The 13,380-nt window shown below is 40.4% G+C and overlaps 1 protein-coding gene across 1 annotated transcript in view; it reads right to left on the reverse strand.

Moving 5' to 3' along the window:
- RUFY1 (RUN and FYVE domain containing 1) overlaps nucleotides 1-13,380 on the reverse strand; it is a gene marked incomplete in the record, with an annotated part of 403,552 nt that overhangs the window by 143,585 nt on the left and 246,587 nt on the right. Inside the window, 1 exon segment of the mRNA XM_053717225.1 lies at nucleotides 1,034-1,135. Within this exon segment, the coding sequence (XP_053573200.1) occupies nucleotides 1,034-1,135 (102 nt within the window).

The raw sequence follows: 13,380 nt of genomic DNA on the forward strand, positions 1-13,380 counted from the left end.
TAATTTTAAATCACAGGTTTATTAGTCTCCCACAAGGGATAAGCCCAGGCAAGAGCTGTGTCAGAGAGTAACGAGATGAGAAATCCCACCTTAGCTCTGTCAGAGGGAAACGCCTGAGGTAACATCTCAAAGTAAATGCCCACCTGGTTCAAAAACCCTCTGCACTGAATAGGATCGCCTCCATATCGCTGAGGTAGAGGTGCAGAACCGGACATGCTCCTGGTAGGCAAAGGTGCAGCAGCGGAAACAGTAGCAACCATAACATGCGGGACACTTTGGTCCAAATGTGCAGTGCGAGTCAGCAGGGTTTGCAGGGCTAGTGCAAATTGATCCAAGCGGTGATCCTGTACATCCATCCTGGAAATGATGGCAGGTAAAGTTGGATAATTAGCAGCATCAGGATTCATGGCCTTTGCGTAATGTCAGGGTGCCAGGAAACAGACTGAGACGAGAAGTGCAAATATAATCACACCTTTATTAATAGCAAAAAATTATAAAATGTCCACAAGTCAAATAACAAGCCAGGAGTCAAAACCAGAGCTGGTAGTCAGACGAGCCGAGTCAGGAGCCAAAGCGAATAGTCAGACGAGCCGGAATCAGGAACTAGGAGAACAGCAGAGTCAGGAACAAGCCAGGGATCAGGAACCAGGAAGGACGTCAGGCAGCCAGGTAATACACAGGAACTCTCACAAACAGGTCTCAGACAACGCAAAGGCAAAGCATACTGAACACAGGCCCTTTAAATAATATGGATGATGCACAACAGTCTGGCCATAAAAGGAAGTGCAGGAAGTGAGCAGCATCCCCCACAATGCACCAAGTCAGGAAGAGAGGTAAGTAAAATGGCTGCCAGCAGCACATGGCCAACACAACAGGGAAAAACCCTGACATCTACCTAGGTATCTCTTAAACAAAGAATAGCATGGGAACGAAGAAAATTTGCTAATAAAATTGAACTTTTTTTAAATTGTATGCTCTGTCTGAACCACCATCATGTTTCATATCCATTATTTTTTTTTACATTTTTACTTACCTCTACACTCCTTTCACTCTTTTCTTTAATTGTTGCACATTCATGTAATAATTGGTTATGTTCCTCCTGAAGTGAGACTATTCGATCCTTCGCTGCAATAAGCTATTTCCAATACAAAAAGCAAACATTCATTTTAAATATTTTCTAAAATGTAAGAAAAAAAAACAAAACAACAGAGAATGGCTTCACTATTCTAACTAGTATTATTTCTGTACAATGTTGGCAATTTAACATGAAATTAAATCTCACACTTAAATAAGAAATTAAATTGTACCCATGTCATAAACCCACAATTTCACCATCCAAATGTGCACAATATTAAAGTGAATGTAAATTTTGATGATAAAGTGCCCGGTTTTTAAAAATTCGATTAAAAACAGGGGCACTTTAATTAATCAAAATTTATATTTCACTCGTGTTGTGAAAATACTTACATTTTAATCTTGACAGCCGCTCCAGCTTCTCCCGGTTGTCGCAAGCCTCTTCCACGTCAGAAATGACGGATAAGTCATCCTCCAATCACGGCTTCCCCCCGGGGGAATCAGTGTCTGATTCAACGCCGTGATTGGAGGAAGCCGGATTCCTCATTTTAGACCCAGGAAGAGGCTTTGCGATGGGCGGAGGAAGCAGTGGCTATCAAGATTAAAAGGTAAGTATTTTCACAAAACGAGTGAAACGTAAATTTTGAGGAATTAAAGTGCCCCTGTTTATAATAAAAAATGTAAAAACCGGGCACTTTATCATCAAAATTTACATTCACTTTAAGGTGTCATTTTTTAGTCAAAGCCTTTCATTTCTCAATAAATATATAGCAAAGACGTTACTTAGTTTCCTTTATTATCAAAGATAATGTTAAAGGGACACTGTACCCAAAATTTTTCTTTTGTAATTCAGAAAGAGCATGCAATTTTAAGCAACTTTCTAACTTACTCCTATTATCAATTTTTCTTCGTTCTCTTGCTATCTTTATTTGAAAAATAAGGAATTTAAGCTTGTTTTGGGTTCAGTACTCTGGACAGCAACTTTTTTATTGGTGAATGAATTTATCCACCATTCAGCAAGGACAACCCAGGTTGTTCAACAAAAATGGGCCGGCATCTAAACTTACATTCTTGCATTTCAAATAAAGATACCAAGAGAATGAACAAAAATTGATAAAAGGAGTAAATTAGAAAGATGCTTAAAATGTCATGGTCAATCTGAATCACGAAAGAAAAAATTTGGGTACAGTGTCCCTTTAAGCATTACTCTTAACACTGTCAACTGATAAATTTAAATTAAAACAATAAAATAAAATTACTGCAGAATTACTACATTACCTAGAATTACTCATCTTCTTCCACAGTCTTACCATTAATTTACCACATATTCAATAATGAAAATCATTTATGTAAAATATGATCAAATTTCTTGTATACATGATTCATGTACAAATTCATTATGGCATCCCTTAACTCTTTAAACATTTTATAGCTCTATATTTTTACCTCATACATAGATTTCTATTATACTACTCTGGAGTCCAATTCAACACAAGCAAAATTTCTTATCTCCCTTTAAGGTTTCACAACTCACGTTATTAATGCCTAGAAAAACAGTAATCATTAATTGGAATCAGCGGCCATTGCTTTTTTTCATATGGGTTCAGCTGCCAAGCTTGACCACCTAGGTCTTTGGAAAACCATCTGCAAGACCTTATATCAGAAAACTTTATTTTGCAAGGCTACTAACACAATGAGTTGGTAATAAAACTTTGTGAAAATATGCAAGTAACCACAAATGACTGCATTGTGCAGCTGTTCATCTGATGCTATATAGTACCTGGCCCAAGATGAAGTCATAGACTTCCTTAAAGGGAAATAAAAACAAATTGGGATAGAGACAAATATAATAATATGTACTTTAATTACTTTACCTGCAAATTTATATTGCAGTGCCTCGCCATTAACCCTTTCTTTTAAGTTTCCGAATTGTAAAGCTCTAACTCCCCCACACATTTCCTTCTATGGATGTATCTATATCTATTGTTGTTTTGGTAGAATGCAAAAGTGAACAATGATTATCTGCTGGAGCATGCATAGAAGCTGTGAACTCAGTTGAAATACAATGCCTGTGTCTAAACACTGATAAGGGGGATGGAGCACTGCACAGTGCTCTAGACAGCATGGCTATTTAAGTTATTTTTAAAGCCACTCCAGCGCTTCGCCAGCCCGTCGCAAACCTCTTCCTATGTCAGCAATGACGATTCCAGCATCCTCCAATCACGGCTTCCCCCCCTGGGGGAAGCATTGCCTAAAGCAACGCCGTGATTGGAGGAAGGCTGGAATCTTCATTTCTGACGTAGGAAGAGGCTTGCGACGGGCGGGGGAAGCGACTTCATCAGCGATCCAGCTTTCAAGACGAAGAGGTAAGTATTTCTACAAATATGGTGCAATGTAAAGTTTCATCAATGAAAGAGCACCTGTTTTTAATAGTATTTTTAAAAACTGGGCACTACTTAAAACTTTACATTCACTTTAAGAGAGCTCAATAAGCTTTGGAAAACTTTATTTATAAGAAATCTGCACTTCCAAGACATGGTAACAGAGCAGACTATGAAATATAAAATTAGGAACTCAAGAAATAATTCAATAGTATTTAACGCAATAGGCAAAAGGCTAAAAAACGTATTCTCGTGGACCAGACCAGAGGTAGCAGAACTGCCTCCTGCTTGCCCACTTCATATTTTGAATGACATGAGGAGCCTAAGTAACCGGTGGTAAGATACAGAAAGCTTTGAACCTCCAGGGACACACTAACGGATCTGTCACAAGTATGAGAAGATTCATACTTTTTGATCATTTTAAAACCGTATGGTCATCGTTAAATCTATTTTTGAATTTACCATTTCCAGGAAATCTCCAGAAAGAGATTGCTGCATATTCTTTTAGATGGATAATCCGAAATGGAAATGTACATAACTGAAATCACAGAGGTTGTTTCTGCCAAGGGAAATGTGAGTTATTTCTGCTGTAGCAGACGTGCATATATCTTTTATGGCGAGTTAAGTCACTGTAACTTTTTAGTTCTGCAAGGGTTTACAAACAACTTGACTAGTTCCTACAAAAGGGAAAAAACATAATTTATGCTTACCTGATAAATTCCTTTCTTCTGTTGTGTGATCAGTCCACGGGTCATCATTACTTCTGGGATATAACTCCTCCCCAACAGGAAATGCAAGAGGATTCACCCAGCAGAGCTGATATAGCTCCTCCCCTCTACGTCAGTCCCAGTCATTCGACCAAGAATCAACGAGAAAGGAGTAACCAAGGGTGAAGTGGTGACTGGAGTATAATTTAAAAGATATTTACCTGCCTTAAAAACAGGGCGGGCCGTGGACTGATCACACAACAGAAGAAAGGAATTTATCAGGTAAGCATAAATTATGTTTTCTTCTGTTATGTGTGATCAGTCCACGGGTCATCATTACTTCTGGGATACCAATACCAAAGCAAAAGTACACGGATGACGGGAGGGATAGGCAGGCTCATTATACAGAAGGAACCACTGCCTGAAGAACCTTTCTCCCAAAAATAGCCTCCGAAGAAGCAAAAGTGTCAAATTTGTAAAATTTGGAAAAAGTATGAAGCGAAGACCAAGTTGCAGCCTTGCAAATCTGTTCAACAGAGGCCTCATTCTTAAAGGCCCAAGTGGAAGCCACAGCTCTAGTGGAGTGAGCTGTAATTCTTTCAGGAGGCTGCTGTCCAGCAGTCTCATAGGCTAAACGTATTATGCTACGAAGCCAAAACGAGAGAGAGGTAGCAGAAGCTTTTTGACCTCTCCTCTGTCCAGAATAAACGACAAACAGGGAAGAAGTTTGGCGAAAATCTTTAGTTGCCTGCAAGTAGAACTTGAGGGCACGAACTACATCCAGATTGTGTAGAAGACGTTCCTTCTTTGAAGAAGGATTTGGACACAAGGATGGAACGACAATCTCTTGATTGATATTCCTGTTAGTAACTACCTTAGGTAAGAACCCAGGTTTAGTACGCAGAACTACCTTGTCTGAGTGAAAAATCAGATAAGGAGAATCACAATGTAATGCTGATAACTCAGAGACTCTTCGAGCCGAGGAAATAGCCATTAAAAACAGAACTTTCCAAGATAACAATTTTATATCAATGGAATGAAGGGGTTCAAATGGAACACCTTGTAAAACGTTAAGAACTAAGTTTAAACTCCATGGCGGAGCAACGGCTTTAAACACAGGCTTGATCCTAGCTAAAGCCTGACCAAAGGCCTGGACGTCTGGATTTTCTGGCAGACGCCTGTGTAACAAGATGGACAGAGCTGAAATCTGTCCCTTTAATGAACTAGCCGATAAACCCTTTTCTAAACCTTCTTGTAGAAAAGACAATATCCTAGGGATCCTAACCTTACTCCAGGAGTAACGTTTGGATTCGCACCAGTATAGGTATTTGCGCCATATTTTATGGTAAATCTTTCTGGTAACAGGCTTCCTAGCCTGGATCAGGGTATCAATAACCGACTCAGAAAAACCACGCTTTGATAAAATCAAGCGTTCAATTTCCAAGCAGTCAGTTTCAGAGAAGTTAGATTTTGATGTTTGAATGGACCCTGTATCAGAAGGTCCTGTCTTAGAGGTAGAGACCAAGGTGGACAGGATGACATGTCCACTAGATCTGCATACCAAGTCCTGCGTGGCCATGCAGGCGCTATTAGAATCACTGATGCTCTCTCCTGTTTGATTTTCGCAATCAACCGAGGAAGCAGCGGGAAGGGTGGAAACACATAAGCCATCCCGAAGTTCCAAGGTGCTGTCAAAGCATCTATCAGAACCGCTCCCGGATCCCTGGATCTGGACCCGTAGTGAGGAAGTTTGGCGTTCTGGCGAGACGCCATGAGATCTATCTCTGGTTTGCCCCAACGTCGAAGTATTTGGGCAAAGATCTCCGGATGAAGTTCCCACTCTCCCGGATGAAAAGTCTGGCGACTCAAGAAATCCGCCTCCCAGTTCTCCACTCCCGGGATGTGGATTGCTGACAGGTGGCAAGAGTGAGACTCTGCCCAGCGAATTATCTTTGATACTTCCATCATTGCTAAGGAGCTTCTTGTCCCTCCCTGATGGTTGATGTAAGCTACAGTCGTGATATTGTCCGACTGAAACCTGATGAACCCCTGAGTTGTTAATTGGGGCCAAGCCAGAAGGGCATTGAGAACTGCCCTCAATTCCAGAATGTTTATTGGAAGGAGACTCTCCTCCTGATTCCATAATCCCTGAGCCTTCAGAGAATTCCAGACAGCGCCCCAACCTAGCAGGCTGGCGTCTGTTGTTACGATTGTCCAGTCTGGCCTGCTGAATGGCATCCCCCTGGACAGGTGTGGCCGATAAAGCCACCATAGAAGAGAATTTCTGGTCTCTTGATTCAGATTTAGAGTAGGGGACAAATCTGAGTAATCCCCATTCCACTGACTTAGCATGCACAATTGCAGCGGTCTGAGGTGTAGGCGTGCAAAAGGTACTATGTCCATTGCCGCTACCATTAAGCCGATCACCTCCATGCATTGAGCTACTGACGGGTGTTGAATGGAATGAAGGACACGGCATGCATCTTGAAGCTTTGTTAACCTGTCTTCTGTCAGGTAAATCTTCATTTCTACAGAATCTATAAGAGTCCCCAAGAATGGAACTCTTGTGAGAGGAAAAAGAGAACTCTTCTTTTCGTTCACTTTCCATCCATGCGACCTTAGAAATGCCAGAACTAACTCTGTATGAGACTTGGCAGTTTGAAAGCTTGAAGCTTGTATTAGAATGTCGTCTAGGTACGGAGCTACCGAAATCCCTCGCGGTCTTAGTACCGCCAGAAGGGCACCCAGAACCTTTGTGAAGATTCTTGGGGCCGTAGCCAATCCGAATGGAAGAGCCACAAACTGGTAGTGCCTGTCTAGGAAGGCAAACCGTAGATACCGTTGATGATCCTTGTGAATCGGTATGTGAAGGTAAGCATCTTTTAAATCCACTGTGGTCATGTACTGACCCCTTTGGATCATAGGTAAGATTGTCCGAATAGTTTCCATTTTGAACGATGGAACTCTTAGGAATTTGTTTAGAATCTTTAAATCTAAGATTGGCCTGAAAATTCCCTCTTTTTTGGGAACCACAAACAGGTTTGAGTAGAACCCTTGTCCTTGTTCCGACCGCGGAACTGGATGGATCACTCCCATTAATAACAGATCTTGTACACAGCGTAGAAACGCTTCTTTCTTTATCTGGTTTGTTGACAACCTTGACAGATGAAATCTCCCTTTTGGGGGAGATAATTTGAAGTCTAGAAGGTATCCCTGAGATATGATCTCCAGCGCCCAGGGATCCTGAACATCTCTTGCCCAGGCCTGGGCGAAGAGAGAAAGTCTGCCCCCCACTAGATCCGGTCCCGGATCGGGGGCTCTCGGTTCATGCTGTCTTTGGGGCAGCAGCAGGTTTCCTGGCCTGTTTGCCCTTATTCCAGGACTGGTTAGGTTTCCAGCCTTGCCTGTAACGAGCAACAGCTCCTTCCTGTTTTGGTGCAGTGGAGGTTGACGCTGCTCCTGTTTTGAAATTCCGAAAGGGACGAAAATTAGACTGTCTAGCCTTAGCTTTGGCTTTGTCTTGAGGTAGGGCGTGGCCCTTACCTCCTGTAATGTCAGCGATAATTTCTTTCAAACCGGGCCCAAATAAAGACTGCCCCTTGAAAGGTATATTAAGTAATTTGGACTTAGAAGTAACATCAGCTGACCAGGATTTTAGCCACAGTGCTCTACGTGCCTGTATGGCGAATCCTGAGTTCTTAGCCGTAAGTTTGGTTAAATGTACTACGGCCTCCGAAATGAATGAATTAGCTAGTTTAAGGACTCTAAGCCTGTCCATAATGTCGTCTAGCGTAGATGAACTAAGGTTCTCTTCCAGAGACTCAATCCAAAATGCTGCCGCAGCCGTAATCGGCGCGATACATGCAAGGGGTTGCAATATAAAACCTTGTTGAACAAACATTTTCTTAAGGTAACCCTCTAATTTTTTATCCATTGGATCTGAAAAAGCACAGCTATCCTCCACCGGGATAGTGGTACGCTTAGCTAAAGTAGAAACTGCTCCCTCCACCTTAGGGACCGTTTGCCATAAGTCCCGAGTGGTGGCGTCTATTGGAAACATCTTTCTAAATATTGGAGGGGGTGAGAACGGCACACCGGGTCTATCCCACTCCTTAGTAACAATTTCAGTTAATCTCTTAGGTATAGGAAAAACGTCAGTACTCGCCGGTACCGCAAAGATATTTATCCAACCTACACAGTTTCTCTGGTATTGCAACGGTGTTACAGTCATTGAGAGCTGCTAAGACCTCCCCTAGTAATACACGGAGGTTCTCCAATTTAAATTTAAAATTTGAAATATCTGAATCCAATCTGTTTGGATCAGAACCGTCACCCACAGAATGAAGCTCTCCGTCCTCATGCTCTGCAAGCTGTGACGCAGTATCAGACATGGCCCTAGTATTGTCAGCGCACTCTGTTCTCACCCCAGAGTGATCACGCTTGCCTCTTAGTTCTGGTAATTTAGACAAAACTTCAGTCATAACAGTAGCCATATCATGTAATGTTATCTGTAATGGCCGCCCAGATGTATTAGGCGCCATAATATCACGCACCTCCCGGGCGGGAGATGCAGGTACTGCCGCGTGAGGCGAGTTAGTCGGCATAACTCTCCCCTCGCAGTTTGGTGAAATTTGTTCACATTGTACAGATTGACTTTTATTTAAAGTAGCATCAATACAGTTAGTACATAAATTTCTATTGGGCTCCACCTTGGCATTGGAACAAATGACACAGATATCTTCCTCTGAGTCAGACATGTTTAACACACTAGCAATAACTTGCAACCTGGTTATAATCTTTTTTAGCAAAAACGTACTGTGCCTCAAAGAGGTACTTAAACGATTAAATGACAGTTGAGATAATGAACTGAAAAACAGTTATAGCATCAACTTTAAAATAACACAACTTTTAGCAAAGGTTTGTTCCCATTAGTAAATAACAATAACTAAATTTGACATAAAAAATTATAGAGTAACGTTTTTATTCACAGTCAATATAAAATTCTCACAGCTCTGCTGAGAGAATGTACCTCCCTTCAAAGAAGTTTGAAGACCCCTGAGATCTGTCAGTGAACCGGATCATGCAGGAAATATAATAGTAGCTGACTGGAAATTTTTGATGCGTAGCAAAGAGCGCCAAAAACGGCCCCTCCCTCTCACACACAGCAGTGAGGAGAAACGAAACTGTCACAATTTAAAGCAGACAACTGCCAAGTGGAAAATAATGCCCAAACATTTATTCACTCAGTACCTCAGCAATGTAAACGATTCTACATTCCAGCAAAAACGTTTAACATGATAATATTTATTAAAAGGATTAGTGACCTTTAACAGAGTAGTTCCGGTGAAATACCATCCCCAGAATACTGAAGTGTATACATACATGTCATTATAACGGTATAGCAGGATTTTCTCATCAATTCCATTCAGAAAATAAAAACTGCTACATACCTCAATGCAGATTCATCTGCCCGCTGTCCCCTGATCTGAAGCTTTTACCTCCCTCAGATGGCCGAGAACAGCAATATGATCTTAACTACTCCGGTTAAAATCATAGTAAAAAACTCTGGTAGATTCTTCTTCAAACTCTGCCAGAGAAGTAATAACACGCTCCGGTGCTATTGTAAAATAACAAACTTTTGATTGAAGTCATAAAAACTAAGTATAATCACCATAGTCCTCTCACACATCCTATCTAGTCGTTGGGTGCAAGAGAATGACTGGGACTGACGTAGAGGGGAGGAGCTATATCAGCTCTGCTGGGTGAATCCTCTTGCATTTCCTGTTGGGGAGGAGTTATATCCCAGAAGTAATGATGACCCGTGGACTGATCACACATAACAGAAGAAAAACACTTGCTTTGAGCAGATATAGATTTATGGTATTTCATGTGAAAGAAATGCACTTTTTTAATAAGTTCAGAAGTATACACTTATATGTATTATCTACTGATTGCAGAGGAGCTGCAGTCTACAATACATTACCCCAAAATAGACAGAAACACAAATGGAAATGACAGGAAGAGGAGGGTATAAAAATATGGGATGTTTTACAGCTATTTTAAAAAACTCGAGACAGCATACTACAACAGTGCATATATATATATATATATATTGTGACAGGGTCAGAGATCATATATATGTTAGCAGGAGAATGGAGCTCTCTGTTTATCCAGAATGAAAACAGTTACATTTCAGGTGCTCTCAGCTGGTGCAATTAGCTAGCTAGCAAAAGGCTGCTCTGAGAGCAAAGCTTTCTCTCTCTTCCTCCTGTGAGGAGGAAATCCCCTGACAGACTGCCTGTAAGCACAGAGACACAGAGGGAGAAAAAGCAGGTACTCTAAACTATTGTTTTTCCTATAAAGCGGTTGTTTACTGGGGACAGTTTAGATGCCCCAGTACTATAGTTAGGAATCCTTTAAACTTTAGTTAGCCTCCTGAGTTAGGAGTAGGTGTTTGTTTTGTTTTTATGAAACCTGTTGTGAAACAAATAAATAGTTTGTTCCTTAAAGGGACCCTAAACACCATCTGTTTTAATGTAATTATAATTTATTTTAATCTATTTTGCTTTGTTTTATATATTATTTCTTTATTTATTTATTTAGCATCTGCACATTTTTTTTTTTTTTCAATAATACCCCTAAACCACCGCCTACTGAATGCGGTGCTGGCCGACATGTTGTAACGCACATTCTATGCGATATTAAATGCGCACTCCCTTCTTCACTTGCATGCACATACAAAGTAAAGGGACTTTAAACACTTGTCATTAGGTTGTTTTGTTTTTTTTATTCGTAATGTTTTTTGTTTTTTTAAATGCAATTCGCTATTAATTTTTATTATATGTTTACTTTTTTTTTTCTTTTTTTACATTTACTTCACTTTCTGACCGCTCCGTGCAGACATGGCAGAAAGTTATGTAGACAAACCCGGAAGTCTCTGCTTTGCTGTGAGCGCGCACGTATGTAGACAGCACACTGAGCACAGCATAACTAAAACTACTGCTGCTGTAAAGTTTGCAGCGATTATCTTAGTTTTTTTCCCTAAATAGTATCTTTTGAACTGGCCTCATCTGTAAGCTAATAATTCATTATCATTTTTAAAAACAAAATTTACTCTATTTTTTAATCATACTTGTTGTAGTGCGAGTGAAAGAGGGACCGCCCAACACACTGCTCAGGGAGACAGCTGCTGTCTCATAAATATACTCTTATCTTTTACCCCTCTGTTTTTTCTATCCAAGCTTCCGGAGTCCCGCTCAGTTTATTGCACATCTTATGCAGCTCACGCTCTCTATGCACCTCAGGTTATGTGACAGCATCAGTGGTTTGTCTATTTAGCAGGCATTCCAAAGACCCTAAAAGATAGTGTAGGGAAAGGGAATGCTTTATTTGTTTTGTTTTACGAGTATGTAGAGGTCAGCCACAGTGTTCTGTTCTATGTACATCAATTTATAATGTCACATAACCTGAGGTGCATAGAGAGCGTGAGCTGCATAAGATGTGCAATAAACTGAGCGGGACTCCGGAAGCTTGGATAGAAAAAACAGAGGGGTAAAAGATAAGAGTATATTTATGAGACAGCAGCTGTCTCCCTGAGCAGTGTGTTGGGCGGTCCCTCTTTCACTCGCACTACAACAAGTATGATTAAAAAATAGAGTAAATACATTTTGTTTTTAAAAATGATAATAAATTATTAGCTTACAGATGAGGCCAGTTCAAAAGATACTATTTAGGGAAAAAAACTAAGATAATCGCTGCAAACTTTACAGCAGCAGTAGTTTTAGTTATGCTGTGCTCAGTGTGCTGTCTACATACGTGCGCGCTCACAGCAAAGCAGAGACTTCCGGGTTTGTCTACATAACTTTCTGCCATGTCTGCACGGAGCGGTCAGAAAGTGAAGTAAATGTAAAAATAGAGAAAAAAAAGTAAACCTATAATAAAAATAAATAGCGAATTGCATTTAAAAAAACAAAAGAAACATTATGAATAAAAAAAAAAAAACAACCTAATGACAAGTGTTTAAAGTCCCTTTAATCAAATGAACTGTTCCCTCTTACTAAAGCCGAAAGCTCGGCCACCTTACCACAATATATATGTTGATACTAGAGCATGCAAAAAAGTGTTTATCATTATACCGCCTTTTTTTTTTATCTTAGCCATGTAGCTGATTGCATAAACCAAACCAAGATATCATGTGTCAGTACATCATTTTTGTAATGACAAATTTTAAAAGTTTATGATAAAATTATTTGTAAGTAATGGAAACAAATCATAAGGGAAATTCATATATATATATATATATATATATATATATACATACATACACACATACATACAGTATATTTGCATCCTATGAGCAGATCAAACAGTTAAAAAAAAACAGAATTTATGTTTACCTGATAAATTACTTTCTCCAACGGTGTGTCCGGTCCACGGCGTCATCCTTACTTGTGGATATTCTCTTCCCCAACAGGAAATGGCAAAGAGCCCAGCAAAGCTGGTCACATGATCCCTCCTAGGCTCCGCCTTCCCCAGTCATTCGACCGACGTAAAGGAGGAATATTTGCATAGGAGAAACCATATGATACCGTGGTGACTGTAGTTAAAGAAAATAAATTATCAGACCTGATTAAAAAACCAGGGCGGGCCGTGGACCGGACACACCGTTGGAGAAAGTAATTTATCAGGTAAACATAAATTCTGTTTTCTCCAACATAGGTGTGTCCGGTCCACGGCGTCATCCTTACTTGTGGGAACCAATACCAAAGCTTTAGGACACGGATGAAGGGAGGGAGCAAATCAGGTCACCTAGATGGAAGGCACCACGGCTTGCAAAACCTTTCTCCCAAAAATAGCCTCAGAAGAAGCAAAAGTATCAAACTTGTAAAATTTAGTAAAACTGTGCAGTGAAGACCAAGTCGCTGCCTTACATATCTGATCAACAGAAGCCTCGTTCTTGAAGGCCCATGTGGAAGCCACAGCCCTAGTGGAATGAGCTGTGATTCTGTCAGGAGGCTGCCGTCCGGCAGTCTCGTAAGCCAATCTGATGATGCTTTTAATCCAAAAAGAGAGAGAGGTAGAAGTTGCTTTTTGACCTCTCCTTTTACCAGAATAAACAACAAACAAGGAAGATGTTTGTCTAAAATCCTTTGTAGCATCTAAATAGAATTTTAGAGCACGAACAACATCCAAATTGTGCAACAAACGTTCCTTCTTTG

Source organism: Bombina bombina, chromosome 6 (genome assembly GCF_027579735.1).
Source record: "Bombina bombina isolate aBomBom1 chromosome 6, aBomBom1.pri, whole genome shotgun sequence".
Taxonomy (NCBI): Eukaryota; Metazoa; Chordata; class Amphibia; order Anura; family Bombinatoridae; genus Bombina; species Bombina bombina.